At 55.1% G+C, this 15,996-nt stretch overlaps 1 protein-coding gene across 1 annotated transcript in view; it reads left to right on the top strand.

The window, feature by feature from the left end:
- Positions 1-15,996, top strand: part of PARVB (parvin beta) — a 108,828-nt gene that overhangs the window by 63,727 nt on the left and 29,105 nt on the right. Inside the window, 3 exon segments of the mRNA XM_021091402.1 lie at positions 7,746-7,848; positions 15,296-15,349; positions 15,352-15,435. Of these exon segments, the coding sequence (XP_020947061.1) occupies positions 7,746-7,848; positions 15,296-15,349; positions 15,352-15,435 (241 nt within the window).

Below are 15,996 nucleotides of genomic sequence, written 5' to 3'. Positions count from 1 at the left end.
TTTGTCTTTTTGTCTTTTTGTTGTTGTTGTTGTTGTTGCTATTTCTTGGGCCGCTCCGCGGCATATGGAGGTTCCCAGGCTAGGGGTTGAATCGGAGCTGTAGCCACCGGCCTTGCCAGAGCACAGCAACGCGGGATCCGAGCCGCGTCTGCAACCTACACCACAGCTCACGGCAACGCCGGATCATTAACCCACGGAGCAAGTGCAGGGACCGAACCCGCAACCTCATGGTTCCTAGTCGATTCGTTAACCACTGCGCCACACGGGAACTCCCTCATTTTTGTTTTTGTTTTTGTTTTTTTTTTTTTTGGACTTTGACCAGATCAGAGAGGCAGATGGGATTTTTTAAAGTTTTAGTTGCTTCATTGCAGAAACACGTCTTGTGTGTTTCCTGGTAGGACCATACTCTGGGCGAGGCAGCCTCTGCCGCAGGGCTGCATGCCAAGGCTCCTGCTGTTTGTTGGAGCGCCTTGCCTGGGTCTGTCCTACTTAGCCTCTGGGGCTGTGACAGGGACAGTCGAGTCAAGGGATGAGGGACTATATGATGGGGTTGGGGGCAGTGTGAGTGCTTCGGAGGAAACTAAAGCAGGAAGCAGGGTGGTTTCCTCTCCCCTCCATTTTAGGTGGGGGGACGGGGTGCTGGCATTTGAGCAGAGACCTGCTGGTTGGTACCCAGGGGAAGAGCATGATGGGTGAGGCGGCAGCTAGGGCAGAGGCCACGTGGGACGCACATGTGGCACGTGTGAGGGCCAGCAAAGGGGGCAGCATGACTTGAGCCTAGAAGCAAGGATGGGAATAGTCGGGAAGATCAGAGAGGTGGTGGGGTTGGGAGACGGCGTTGACTCCCAGGGGGCCGGGGGAAGCAGCTCCCTCTAGTGGCTCTGGGAGGACCAGCAAGCAGCTGTGGCACCGCAGAGACTAGGTCGTGTTTCTCTGCATCGCCAACGCCTAGTGTGTTGTCTGCCCTTACCTGGAGCTGCTGGTGATGCTCAGTAAGTCATAAAGCGGCTTCTGACATGCAGAAAACTCCAGGGCTGGTGATGCTGACATCTGAGTAGATCACTGGACTTGATTAGCACTGGCCGCTAGGTTCTCCCACCAGATCCTCAGAATGGCTCTACAGAGGCAGATGTTAACACCTGCAATTTTTAAATAACAGGTTTATTGAGATAGAATTCACATACCATAAAATTCAGTGGTAATTAGCGTCCTCCCAGAGTTGTTCAATTTAAGAACATTTTTATCTCCCCAAAAAGAAACCCCATACCCGTCAGGACTCAGTCCCATTTCCCACTTCCTGGCCCCTGACAACCACTTTGTCTCTAGAGAATTATTCTGTCACTATAATTTGCATATCTGGATATTTCATATCAGGGGAATCATACAATATGTGGCTTCTGTGTCGGGCTTCTTTGACTTGGCAAAGTGTTATAAAGATTTGCCATGTTGCAGCAGGTATCAGAATGTGGTTCCTTTTTTAGGCTAAATAATATTCCATTGCATGGATATACCACAGTGTGTTTATCCTTTGTTGACGGCATTTGGGTTGTTTCCACATCTTGGCTATTTTGAATAGTGCTGTTGTGAACATCCCTACATACGAGGTTTTGCGTGAACTTGTGTTTGCAGTTCTTTTTGCTCTATGCCTAGGAGGGGAGTGGTGGCTCACATAGTAATTCTGTGCCTAACTTTTTGAGTAGCTGCCAGACTGTTTCCAAGGTGGCTGCACCATCTTACATCCCTCCTGGCAATGTTGGAAAATTCTTCCAGTTTCTCCACATCCTTGGCAGCACTTTTTAATGGTCTGTCTTTTTGATGATAGCTACCCTAGTGGGTGCGAATGGTATCTCATGGTTTGGATTTATATTTCCCTGATGGCGAATGGCGTTGAATATCTTTTCATGTGTTGGCCATTTGTACATCTTTTTTGGAGAAATGTCTATTGAGATCCTTTGCTCGTTTTTAAATTGAGGATATTTGTCTTTTTATTGTTTGCTGAGTTTTAAGCGGTCTTCATCCATTCTAGATAGAGGTCCTTATCAGATATATGATGTACAAAATCTCTTATGGATTGTCTTGGTTTTTTTGATAGTGTCTTTTAAAGTACATATGTTTTAAATTTTAAGTCCAATTTATCTCTTTTTTTCTTTGATTGCTTGTGCTTCGAGTGTCATATCTAAGAAACCATTCCCTAATCCAAGGGCATAAAGATTTACCTCCATGTTTTCTAGGAGTTTTATGACTTTAGTTCTTTTTTTTTTTTTTTTTTTCTCTTTTTGCCTTTTTTCCAGGGCCACTTCCACGGCATATGGAGGTTCCCAGGCTAGGGGTCTAATCGGAGCTGTAGCTGCAACCCTACGCCAGAGCCACAGCAATGCAGGATCCAAGCCACGTCTGCAACCTACACCACAGCTCACAGCAACCCCTGATCCTTAACCCACTGAGCAAGGCCAGGGATTGAACCCGCAACCTCATGGTTCCTAGCTGGATTCGTTAACCACTGTGCCACGACGGGAACTCCTATAGCTTTAGTTCTTACTCCGAGGTCTTTGACCCATTTTGCAATAATTTCTGTGCATGGTTAGGGCCCAGCTTTATTCTCCTGCATGTGGATATCCGGTTATCATTTTTAAAAATGACTGTTCTTTCCTCCATTAAATTGTGCTCGTCCCTGCTGGCTGTCATTTGACTAAAGTGAGGTTTATTCCTGGCCTCTCATTTCTGTTCCCTTGGCCTCTATGCCTGCTTTCTGCCAGAATCACACATTTTGATTCCCTAGCTTTGCAGGAAGTTTTGAGATCAGGAAGCGTGAGTTCTCCATTTTGTCCTTTGTTTTCAAGATTGTTTTGGCTTTTTCAAATTTTTTTTTTTTTTTCTTTTACGGTTGCACCCATGGCATGTGGAAGTTCCTGGGTCGAGTCGGAGCTGTAGCTGAGGTCTGCATCACAGCCACAGCAACACCGGATCCGAGCCGCATCTGTGACCTACACCACAGCTTGCAGTAATGCCGGATCCTTAACCCACTAAGCAAGGCCAGGGGTCGAACCCGCATCCTCACGGACACTATGTTGGGTTCTTAACCCGGTGTGCCATAGCGAGACCTCCTTTTTGGGGTCTCCTGACTTTCCACGTGCATTGTAGGATTTGCATGTCAGTTTCTGCAGAGAAGCCATCTGGATTCATTTTTCTAAGTGGCATTTATTATTATTTTTTCTCATTCTCAAAGTAATACATACTGCTGACAATGTGGAAGACAGAAAAATCAAACAGAAGGCCACGGTAATTTTTAAAATTTGTGTCCCTCCAGGCTTTTTCTCTTGTGCATTCGACTTTTCCTACACAAAGTTTGGAACCATTCCAGAATCGGTAAATGTCTAGGAGCACATTTGTACTCATACCTTGGGAGAAACTTCTGGAACTGGAATTCCTGGGATTCCTGGGTCACATAGCACACACAGGGATAGGAATTGATGTGTCTTCTATTTTTTTTTTTTTTTTAATTTTTGGCTGCCCCGTGGCATATAGAGTTCCCAGGCCAGGGATCAGATCCCAGACGAAGCTGCAGCAACACCGAATCCTTGAACCTGCTGTGCCGGGTGGGGGATTGAACCTGTGTCCTGGCACTTCAGAGATGCTGCTAATCCCGTTGTGCCGCAGTGGGAACGCCTCATGTGTCTTCTTTATCATGACGACTCTGAGGAACCAGAGAGGTTAAGTGACTGGCTCAAGGTCACACAGCAAGAACTCTGGTGAGCCGGTCTCAAGTGCAAGCCCCAGATGTAGGTCAGCAGCACGTTGTTTTTGTTTGGTGTCCGGTTATTTGTACATGAAGCTCATGCTTAGACTTTGTGATAGTCGAATGCTGTTTGTATTTTCTGTTGCTGTGTAAATTAATTACCAACCCTGCTGCCTAAAGCAACATCTGCGTATTAGCTCACAGTCTGATTCGACCCCTCGCTTCTCGTACTGCTGACCGTCCCCTGCCACCCGTCCTGGGCCTCCCCTTCTTTCCCTGGTACCTACACCCCCAGGGCGGCATCTTCTCCCTGCGGCTTTACCAGCCGCGACTGCATCCAGGGAGCCGCCCCGTTCACCTCCTCCCCCGTCTTCCTCTCCATCCTCCGTCCGGCCCCACCTGCACATTCCCAGGGTCGGCGCCAAACCGTGCTTCTCCTCCTGACCCTTAGCCTTCGGGAGTCTCCACGCCCAGCCCCACTCCCGCTAGTGTCCACGGCCACTCGTCTCCCCCGCTGCCCCCTCCCCTCCGGGCCCAGTGAGAGTCCAGGGCTGGCTCTGCCTCCTGCCCCCTCTTTGGGCCTGGAAGCCCCGCTCCTGACCTCCCAGGCCATCCCAGGAGGCTACACCGCTCGCCCCTGCCTTCTTCCTGCCTCCGCTCAGATGCCACCTCCTCCAGGAAGCCCTCCGACCCCCTGACCCCCGTGGCGCCTCCACCCCCCCATCCCCACATGCTGCCTAAGTTTTTTCAACAGCCTTTATTTTTTAGAACAGGTTTCAATTTACAGAAAAATAGCAGCGAGAAACTAGAGCTCCCGCGCTCCCACCCCGGATTTCCTGTCGTTAATCTCTTAGATCAACTGGGTACCTTTGTGATGCTAATGAGCCAGTTTTGCACATTTTTATTCACTGAGTCCACCGTTTATCCAGATTTCCTCCGTTTTTACCAAATACACTTTTGCCAACCTGGGACCCCACGTGACCCGAGCCGTCCGGTCCCCTTGGCTCCTTGCGGCTGTGACGGGTCTCAGACTGTCCTTGTTTTCCGTGTGACCTTTGGTGGTTTCGAGAAGGCAGGCAGGCGGTTTGCAGGATGTCCTGCTCTGACGTTTTGTCTGATGCTTTTCTCAGGACCAGGGCATCCTGGGTTGGGGGCGGGGAGGTGCCTTTTCCGTCCCATCATATCAGGCCGTGCCGGCGACGTGACTGGTCCCTGTGATGCATCCTTGGTCACCCGCTGAGGCGTGCTCGTCAGGCCCCTCCACTGTATCCTGACTTATTTTTCTCCACGGCATCCATCACCACCTGACGGCGGGTGTGCTTGTCTTGTGATGTCTGATGGGAGGGTAAAGTCCCCCAGGACAGAGGCCTCACTCATCTTATTTATCCCCAGAGCCTGGCACATAGTAGGTGCTCAGTAAGTGAATCGATGAACTCAGTGCCTGCGTTTAGGGTTCCAGCCGGGCAGGGAGTGCTGGGTGCTGGAGACAAGAGCCACAAACAGGAGGTTAAAGCCTCTGCCCTCACAAAGCTTGGAGTCCAGCAGGGGAGGCGGTTACAAACAAAGAGCTGTACCCCTGGCACATGTGAACAGGCTCTGGGAGAGGCCCTTGGGTGCAGGGAGAGCGTGATGGGGGATGCGGCTGGGGAGGGACGGGCGTTCAGAGATACAGAGCGTGAAACTTGAAGTATGCACAGGAGCAGGTCTGGCAGTGGGGGTGTGGGGGGGTGTTGCAGGACAAGCTCGTGCAAAGGCCCTGAGGCAGAGGGGAGCTTGGGGTATTTGAAGATCACCAGTGGAAAGGCGCCATGCTCAGCGGGGCTGTGGCAATGGCCCAGGGAGGTGGTGGACAAGGCTCTGGAGAGGAGTTGGTGACAAGAGGGCAGAAGTGGGGCCAGGGGCTGAAAGCTGGAGAAGGCTTCCTCTTTCCTTCTCATTGAAGGAGCAGGTTGGGGGGTGAGGGGGCGAGGTCAGTGAGATGCTCGTGGAACACTGTGCAGGAGTGGGGGGTGCGTAGGGCTTTCTGGACAGAGCCAGTGGACGTCGTGCGAGGGCGTGAGCTGCCTCGGAGAGAGTGGAGACACAGCCGGGGCGATGCCCTTTAAAGTCCTGGAGGAGAAGGAGGTGCCAAGGAGGACCCCGGCCCCAGGAAGCTGGGAGGGTGCTCAGAGAGGAAGGTGGGAACTGGATGATGGGAGAAGGCGCTAGAAGGTGGGAGGGAAGGCAGCTGGGCGAGGTCCAGCTCCCAGCCTCCCAGGCCGTGCTCGCCCCACCCCCCACCCTGGAGGAGGGCTGCAGCCTAGAGCCAGCGGACCCTTGGGGTGACCTTGACCGTACAGACTGCCGCTGGAGTGACCTTGACCACAAGACTCCTTCCTCCAGTCCTCCATCCACTTTCCTTCCACATCTGTTCTTCTTGGGATGGTGTGTCTGACAATATTTTTGAGTTAGTGGGAAAATAGAATACACTTCACAGACGTGTGCTGTGTGGCCCATTTTTGCCGGTTGCATCCATGTCACTGAGGGGTAGAGGACACCGGAGGGGCAGTCAGTGCCTGTTGGGACCGGTTGGATGTTTTGTGAGTCTCGCTCCCACAGGGAAACCATGGACCACGCAGACTGCTGATCGGGTCTGTTCAACATCAGTTTCATTTTGCAGGGAAGTGCCGTGTGCAGCGGTGGCCAAATGGAATTCTGGTCAGTGGGACGCCTATTTCTCCATAGGCACTTTCACAATTGAGGTTCTCTTCTATTTTTTTTTTTTTTTGTCTTTTTGCCTTTTCTAGGGCCACTCCCACGGCATATGGAGGTTCCCAGGCTAGGGGTCCAATCAGAGCTGTAGCTGCCGGCCTACCACAGCCAGAGCCACGCAGGATCCAAGCTGCATCTGCAGCCTACACCACAGCTCACAGCAATGCCGGATCCTTAACCCACTGAGCAAGGCCAGGGATCGAACCCACAACCTCATGGTTCCTAGTCGGATTTGTTAACCACTGCGCCACAAAGGGAACTCCGAGGCTTCTTCTTTTATGATACATATTCCTCAGGGAACTGAGTGGAAAACTTGAGAAAAGGCGGATCTAGAGAAATGAACACAGGAGTCTGCATAAAACTCGTACGCCCACGTTCACCGCAGCCCCAGAGCGCACCCACATGTCCCTTGGCTGGTGAGCGGGGCCCCTAGAGCGTGTCTGTAGATAGTGGACTAAGATTCCGCCTTAAGAGGGCGCGCAGCCCCACACGTGCCAGCTTGAGTAGCCTTGGAAACGTCATGATCCGTGAAAGAAGCCAGCAGGCAAAGAGCACGTGTGAGGGGCTTCCATGCCTAGGAAGGATCCAGAAAGGACACGTCCGTGGGGAAAATGGTTTTGGGGTTGGAAGTAGCTGGGGGAGGGGACAGGGACTCTGCCGTGGCTCCGGGGCTCCCGCGGGGGAGGGATGAAAGTTCTGCAGGGATTATGGTGTTGGCAGCCCGGCTTTGGGAGGGAACTGAAACCATGCAACTGCAGGCTTTGAAGGGGTGTGTTGTGTGGACTGTGAGTTCTGTCTCAGTCACGCCGTGAAAAAATAGAGCGTGTGGGGAACAGCCACCGGCATCGCCTCCTCGCCCCTGCTTTAGGCTCAGGGCAATCGGGAATGGTTTGGTGGACATTTATGGCTCATCTGTACCATCTGGGGCCATGGGGGACCACGTTCTGACGTTTCCCCGTCGACTGCCCCTCCGCCGTGCCCTGCGGAGCAGATCGCCTCTTTGGCGGAGTTTCCGCGCTGCCCAGGTCTCCGCTGGGGGGTGGCCGGTCCATCCACAGTGACACCCCCCCCATGCTCCTGTGAATCCCCCTGGAGTCCCGGCAGCCTGGGGGGGGAGCAGCTTGCCTTTCCCCTTGGGCTTGCCCGGCCCCTGCCCTGGGCGTCCCCGTGACCAGCGGCTCTCAGTTCCCGCCCTGCCCCGTCGCTGGCTGGTCCCCGGGGCCCCGCTCAGCGAGGCCACCGTCCTGTCCGCCCGCAGGTTCTCATCGACTGGATCAACGACGTCCTGGTGGAGGAGAGGATCATTGTGAAGCAGCTGGAGGAGGACCTGTACGACGGCCAGGTGCTGCAGAAGCTCCTGGGTGAGTCTCCCGGGAGGGGCGGCCCCCGCACCCTGCACGGGGCCACGGCGAGGGGATCCATGGCTCCCAGGTGGCAGCCCCTGAGCTCCAGGCTTCGCGGGGCTCCAGGTCACCTGCTCTCTCATTGCCACTCATGGGTGTCCCCCCAAAGGTCCCCGCCTTGCGGCTGCGTGGATCACACACAGCTTCCAAAACTGTCTGTGGCCTCTGTGCTGCTGGGTGCAGGCGCCAAGGGGAGCATGGAGAGGGGGCACGAGTGGGCACCGTCTCCTCTCTGCACACCCCCCCTGCTGGCCTTGTGCCTGTCCAGATGTGAGCACCTCCAGGCCCACGCTGGCTCATCCAGCGTCAGGGATGCCTGAGGGCATGGCCCCCGGCTGTGCCCTCGAGGGGTACGACTTGGGGTGGGGGAGAAGGGAGGGGGGAGATGGACTGCGGTCTCTCTTTTTATTTATTTATTTATTTAAAATTAATTAATGTATGTATTTGGTCTTTTTAAGGCCTCACCTGGGACATATGGAGTTCCCAGGCTAGGGGGCGCATTGGAGCTATAGCTACCAGCCTACGCCATAGCCTTAGCAACGCAGGATCCGAGCCTCGTCTGCGACCTACACTGCAGCTCACGGCAACACTGGATCCTTAACCCACTGAGCGAGGGCAGGGATCGAACCCGCATCCTCACGGGTACTAGTCGGATTCTTAACCTACTGAGCCACAACAGGAACTCCTGTGGCTGCTCTATTTATGTCCGTCCACTGGGGACAAAGCTTCTCATTAAAATAAGGCAAGTAAAGCCCCTTAGCCGGGGCTGGGCCCACGGCCTGGAGCCTGGAAGGGGCGGTTAACAACACAACACAAAGACGCGAGGGTTAGAGCTGGGCTGGGGGCTGTGCCTCTGAGTACTGAGTACTGAGCACTGAGTACTGAGCACACAGTAACTGCGTGTTGACCGACTCAGTGAAGGAGGCCCTGAGGTTTCCTTACCTGCCAGGACGTGGGCTCCTGTTACAGGAGTGGAAAGGGACCAGACGGGCCAGCGTTTGTCTGGATCTGCTGGGCGGCAGCACCATGCAGGGCTCCAGCAGGGACGAGCCGTTGGCGGAGGTCTCAGCCCCGGCGAAGCCCTGATGCATTTTCAGGGTCCCCTGATCCCTGTGAGGGTGGCCTGGAGGACTCAGCGTCCTCGCCTTGCCCTGTAGGGTAACTCACCCCCTAAAGGTCCAGGGGAGGCCCCGCCCCAGCATCCGTGGGGCCACAGACCTGTTTCCCCCCTCTTTCTGCAAACACGCCTCCCCCTCCATGGTCCCACGGACAAGCGCTGTGCTGGTGCGGGGGTCTCCCCAGCAGACCACCTCAAGGGTCGCTCCTTCCAGGGGGGTGGCACTGGGGTGGGACCATGTTTTGCTTCACAGGGACGTGCTGGGGGGCGGGGGGGGCGGCGGCGCCGAGACAGGCACCTGGGCTTTGGGGAGGAATGGGTACTGAGGGGAAGCAGACTGGGTCGGAGGGGCAGGTGGTGGCCTGCAATGAGAGTCGTGGCCTTGGCCCTGCCTTCTCGGACCCGGGTCCCTCCAGGCAGGTGGCACGCTCAGCGCAAGAGCTCTGCCAAGCGGCCTGATCCTCGAGGGAAGCCATGGGGAGGGGAAACTGTCCCGGAAGGGGCCTGGGGATGTGGAGACGGACGGCTCACGTTGTTTTATCCTTACTCAGTCAGTCCTCAAAAAGCCCATCCAGAGGGACCATAATTTGTGTTTTCGTTTTGGTCATTTCTTCGTTTGTTGAATGACTGACTGTTCTTTGACCTACCGTGTGGCAGGTGTGGCTGTGGGCCCTGGAGGTGCCATGGTGACCTTGCCCCATCACTGACACCCCTTTTGGCAGAGGGAAGAAAGAGGACCCCCGTGCGGTGGTGCAGCCTTTAAGAGAGTGACGGGCGCTAGGGAGAAAATCAGAGGGGTGGAGGGGTGGGGTGGCGGGGGGCCGGGCCCTCAGGGGCAGCGCCCCGGGAAGCTGACGTCCCAGCAGACACCTGCACAGTTGCAGGGAAAGAAGGTTCCAGGCCGGAACTCCGAAGGGAGGAAGAGTCTGCGGTGCTTAAAGAGAAGAGAAAGAAGGCGGGGTGGACCGACGGGGCCAGACCAGGTCCAGCCCTGGCAGACCCCGGCTTTATTCCAAGTGACGGAAGCCACTGGAGGTTTGGCGCAGGGCTGTGGCAAGATCTGGGTTAGAGTTTAAGGTTGGTTTTGGGTCACTTGGGCTTCCGGGAACAGAATGGACAGGGAGGAGCGTCAGGAGGCGGAGCCGAGAGGTCGGTCAGGATGCGGTCACAGCCGTCTGGTGTCAGGTGAGGCGCCTTGCAAAGGATAGGAGTGTGGTCTCAGGTACCTTGGAGGTTAAAGCGGCCAGGTTTGTGGGCTGAACACTGGGTGAGTGAGGAAGCCCTTGGGAATAGCGGGGGGTGGGGAGCGAGGAGGTGGGGTTGGGTCTTCCGGGACCGAGATGCCCCTCGTGCCGGAGGCAGCGGTGGGGTAGTGGGTTGCGACGTTCAATGCCGGACCCGATGGCCTCACCTGGAGGGGTGTTCCGTACTTTTGGCTGAATGCTGTTGGCCGAGAATCAAATCTCTTTGGCTAAGCTGAGAACCCCCATCTTCAAATGAGCTTCTTTGGTACAAGAATAAATCCAAAATGAAGCTATCATGATTGTTTAGTCATGGGGTTCCTCTTGTGGCTCAGCGGGGTAAGAACCCAACCGGTATCCCTGAGAATGTGGGTTCGATCTCTGGCCTTGCGCAGTAGGTTAAGGACCTGGCGTTGCTGCAAGCTGCAGTGTAAGTAGCAGATGCGGCTCGGATCCAGTGTTGTGGCTGTGGCGTAGGCTGGCAGCTGTAGCTCCGATCCTACCCCCAGCCTGGGAACTTCCATATTCTGCACCTGTGGTCCTAAAACAAGGACAAATAGAAGAAAAAAAAGATTGTTTCGTCATTGTCACAATTTTATAATTAAAAATGTTGGTTGGGGATTCCCATTGTGGCGCATCAGAAACGAATCCAACCAGTATCCATGGAGGATGGGGTTTGATCCCTGGCCTCGGTCGGTGGGTCGGGGATCCAGTGTTGCCATGAGCTGTGGTGTAGGTCAAAGACGCGGCTTGGATCCTGTGGTGCTGTGACTGTGGTGGAGGCCAGCAGCTGTAGCTCCGATTAGACCCCTAGCCTGGGAACCTCCATATGCCACAGGTGCGACCCTAAAAAGAAAAAAAAAAAAAGTTGGTTGGAGCTTTGTTGTTTCACATTGTGTCCTTGGTACAGCCATTCTCAGCAGTGTCAGGGGCTAGATTGCTCTGGAGCTCAGCAAATCAGACATTCGTGATATTAGACGCAGACTTTCAACTGAGAAGAATAGAGGAGGACATGACTCTTAGCTGACACTGTCCCCAAGAAACCTCGGGATGGTGAAGGGGCCCTGGGTTATCAGCTTTCCCTCCTCTCTAGGTAAAGCCCTGGCTTCCCTGTGGCTCTTAGACGTGAAGGGTTGGCCGTTGGTGACAATGCTTGCTTACTGAAATCGTCCTTTGAACAGCTGCTTTGCTCACTTGAGCAGAGGAGAAACGTCTTGATATTTTTGACGCAAACATAAAAGTGTTTTGCTCACTTACACTTTTTTTTTTCTGATTCTTTATGCACGCATCTGTGGCTTCGCCCACCCAATCACTTGAAAAAATGACGTCCCTAAGCCTTAGCTCTAGCGGCGAGGCCGTGGAAGTCTGGCCACAGGACCCGCTCTGGGTATGCATCTGCACTTAGCCTTAGCTGCCCGGAAGGGATGCCAGCTCCCTCCCTGGAGGAGAGCGACAGGGGCATCGTAGAGCAGGTATCCTGTGAGAAAACCTTGCCCGCTCACGGCACGTCCTTTTGGTCCCCTCTTCAGTTGGCCCCCTGCAAATGGGGCACTTGCTGTGAAGCTGCTGGCGTCCGAGAGACCTGCTATTTCCGTTTTGTTATCCGTGTAATATAACAGGAGGCTGACCTTGGCTCAGGCAGCCTTTTATTATAACTGCAGCTCCATCCTGTTTGAAGATCTTGCATAAGTACTACTCGAGAAGGCAACGCTGAAATCTCTTGTGTGTCAAGTGGTCGGACATACCACTTTGTTTGAAGGAGAGGACAGTGGCAGAGAATGTCCAGATATTAAAAGAACATCCAAGGTCTTGCTGGCCGCGTTAAGGGGGCGGTAGTGACCCACGTGATCACGTGATCCTGGGGTCCTGATGGAGGCATTTGGCTCTTTACTCTCCGAAGGTAGAAGCTAAAACCAAGTAGAAGATCTGGGCTGACGGCCAAGGCCAAGGCTGACTTCTTTGCCTCTGTTGAGAGAAGAGGTTTGGGAACTGGGTCCCGAGGGATGGTGAGTGGTCAGAGGAGGAGCCCGCGCGGGAGCCCCAAGGGTCCTGGAGGGAGGAGGAACCAGGAGAAGGATGGAGGAGGTGGAGGCAGGAGGGAGGGGGTTGGGGACGGAGACCAGACCTCTGGATTTGCAAGTCCGAGCCACCGAGAGACCTCCAGATGTGCCTTTCTGCTTAAGGGCAGATTTGGGGAACAGCTCTCTGACCCTCTGCCACTGGCAGGTTTTAGGGATGTAACTTTATACATGAGTGCTGTCCTGGGGGGACCCTCTGTGGGCAGTGATGAGGCCACCCTGGGGCCGTGGGGGGCCCCCAGCCTGGCTGTCATCCTGCTTCTGACTCACGGCTCCCCTTCTCCTGGCCAGAGGCAGGCCCTTCCTCGTGTGATAAGTGTTCCCGGCCCCACGTCCCCCCACCTCACCCGAGAGTCCGCCCCTCCTGCCTCTGTCTCTCACCACACCAGGAGAATCAGCGACCTGGCCATGCAAAGCCCTGGGCCGCTTGGGAGGGCGATGCTGGTGACACGGGGGCCAAGGACCTCTTCTCCCCCCACTCCGGGAGGGTCACCTGAGAGCCAACCCCCTTGGTGTCTGTTATTGCCTGATGAGTTCTGTGCCCCCCAGCATTCATAAGACCTCAGGATGTATTTGGAGACAGGGTCTTTAAAGTTGCAATGTGCTCACTGGGGGGGACCCTCAACCCATCAGACTGCTGTCCTTTTAGGAGGCGATTAGATGTGCATGTGCCATCTAACAGGTGGCACAGATGAAACTATTCACAGAACAGAAACAGGCTCACAGACATGGAGACAAACTTGTGGTGGCCGAGGGGGAGGGGGAGGGAGCGGGATGGACCGGGAGTCTGGGGTTAGTAGATGCAAACGACCATATTTAGAATGGGTGAGCAAGGAGGGCCTGTCGGTACCGCACAGGGAACTCTATCCAATCACGTGTGGTGGAACACGATGGAAGATAATATGAGAAAAAGAAGGTATATATCTATGTATGACTGGGTCACTTTGCTGTACAGCAGACACTGACAGAACGTTGTAAATCAACTATACATTAATAACAAATTTTAAAAAGTAAAAAAAAAAAAAAAAAAAGAAGAGGAGGCGATTAGGATCCAGATACACAGAGGAGGCGGCCCGTGGGAAGAAGTCTGCCAGCTGAGGAGCGAGGCCCCAGGGAGACCTGCTCGGCTCACGCCTTGAGCCCGGGCTTCTAACCCCCGGGACTGAGAGCAGGTGACTGCACCCTCTGAGTCCCCCAGTCGGCGCTCTGGTGGCGGGAGCCGTCGCAGGATAGTCCCCCCCACCCCCCCCGCCAGGCGTCACAGCCACGTTCCGTCTGCAGGTTTGGCTGCTGGAAGGGGACAGCAGAGATGAGCCTGGCTCCCCATCTCTCTCCACAGCCCTCATTCCTTCCCCAGGGACCCCCTGCTCCATCCTGCCTCTGGCTGCCGAGCCCCGGGGGGGCCTGCGGCGGATTTTCAGGGAGTTTATGTGGACCAACAGCTGTGCGTTGTTCAGCTAAGACCTGTTAGATGCAGATGGAAGGAAATCAAAACGTACCAACGGGAATCACTTCCGTCCCTGCAGGATGCATTTGGTTGAGCTGCTTTGTTTTGCCTCCAGCATCCCCTGCCCCCCAAGCTGAGGCCCTGCAGGTGTGATTGACACTGACCCCCCCCCCCCACCCTCATGAGAGCCCTCTCTGGTCTGTGCTGCCTCTGGCCCGGGGACAGTGCCTGGTCCACAGTGGGCGCTCCGTAATTATTTTGCGAGCAAACGAGCAAATGAATGAAGGGAGGAAGGAGAGTCTTGGCAGGCATCGCTGTGCAATGACAGGACCCCGAAGGGAATAGCACAGCTGCTTGTCGGTGTTCTGACCGCAGGAGGGAGGAGGCCGGGCACGGGGAGACAGTGTTGACATGGCAGGGGCCTCCGGCGAAAACGCCTTCAGCAGACCTTGACCATGAACCACTTGCAACATGGAAGCCCCGTTTGTGCCCGACCTGGGCACCACTGCCTTTCCGGGTGCCGCCCCTCAGGCTCTGTGCCCTGCACACTCTCCCCTTCTGATCTCATGCGGTCCGCGATGTCGTTCTCTGGTTTTTCGCAGAGATTGACTGGAAGACCTCTTGAGTCTTAAAATCAGTGAGTAGGCGGAGTTCCCTTCGTGGCTCTGCAGTTAAGGAACCTGACTAGGATCCACGGGGATGCAGATTGGATCCCTGGCCTTGCTCAGTGGGTTGGGGATCCGGCCTTGCTGTGAGTGGTGGTGTGAGCCAACTGCTGTAGCTCTGATTCAACCCCTAGCCTGGGAACCTCCATAAAAAACCAAAAATCAGTGAATAGGAGAGAAGTCTGGGGCCCCTTCCTCACCTGCCCCTTTGCAGGTGTGATGTGAGACCCCTCCTGCTCCACCGGGAGGGGAGTGAAGCATGTGGGCTGCAGCTGCAGCTTTGTCTCAGGGATTGGATCTTGAGCAGACGTGACAGTTCTCGTCCCGCTCCTCCCGATGCTTCCTCCTCACTCTGGGTGAGAAAAGAGTCGCAGGCTTCTGAGCATCAAACCACCGTGGCGCCCAAGCGGAGGCCAAGTGGGAGCGTCCGTGTGCAGGGAGCCACAGGGCAGCAAGGGGCCCTTTTTATCTTCTCAGCAAGTCCTTTTCCCTCTGGGACCCCGCCAGCCCAGCCTCCTCACCTCTGTTCCCGGCTCCGCAGGTCACCTGCTTGCCTTCCAGCCACACCTTCAGTCATCTCGTCCATTCTGTGCCTAGAACATTCTCACATGAGGTGCCTGCAGTGCTAGCCTTGAACTCTCCGCCCCCTTTCATCTTGGAGTGATTTTCTGAGCAATGGGGGACTTGACAGTCCAGAGTTCCGTGGCACAACATCCTGACCGTCCCCCCTGTTGGTGATGACCTGGTGGGGGTGGGGGTGGGGAGGCCTCACTGCAGCTGGTCCGCCACCCTGGTGGCCCCGAGTCCCTCCAGCTTTTCCTGACGCTCTGCTTTTGCCCTTGTCCTTCTCGTTGCAGAAAAACTGGCAGACTGCAAGCTGAATGTGGCCGAGGTGACCCAGTCTGAAATAGGGCAAAGCAGAAGCTGCAGGCGGTGCTGGAGGCGGTGCAGGACCTGCTTCGGCCCCACGGCCGGGCGCTCCAGTGGACCGTGGACTGTGAGCATCCAGGGGGTGGGGGCAGGGCTGCGGGGAGGGGAGCCCAGCCTCTGAGCTTTTCCACCTGCCATTCATCTTCACGTCTGGCCTTGCATTTTAAAACCTGGTCACACTCCTGCTCTGAGAGAGGCAGCCAGGGAGTTCCCGCTGTGGCTCAGCAATAATGAACCTGACTAGTAGGCATGAGGACGTGGGTTCAATCCCTGATCGTGCTTGGTAGGTTAAGGACCTGGTGTTGCCATGTAGGTCACAGACATGGCTCAGATCTGGCATTGCTGTGGCTATGGTGTAAGCTGGCAGCTACAGCTCTGATTTGACCCCTAGCCTGGGAACCTCCACATGCCATGAGTGTGGCCCTAAAAAGACAAAAAAAAAAGAGAGAGAGAGAGAGAAGCAGGCAGGAGAGGAAGCAGGAGTCCCCACTCCAGGGTGTGTCAATAAGGGGCTGAGTCACGCCAGCAGTGCTCAGATTTCCCTGAGCTTCAGAGTAGAGAGGGGTCCTTTCTGGATGCATGGATCAAGAGAGACTTCCAGAGGAAGAATGGGGTTGGGGTTGTGAGA

This window comes from Sus scrofa, chromosome 5 (assembly GCF_000003025.6).
Source record: "Sus scrofa isolate TJ Tabasco breed Duroc chromosome 5, Sscrofa11.1, whole genome shotgun sequence".
NCBI classification, from domain to species: domain Eukaryota; kingdom Metazoa; phylum Chordata; class Mammalia; order Artiodactyla; family Suidae; genus Sus; species Sus scrofa.
The sequence above is the reverse complement of the archived record's forward strand: the minus strand, read 5'-3'. Positions and strand labels throughout refer to the sequence as shown.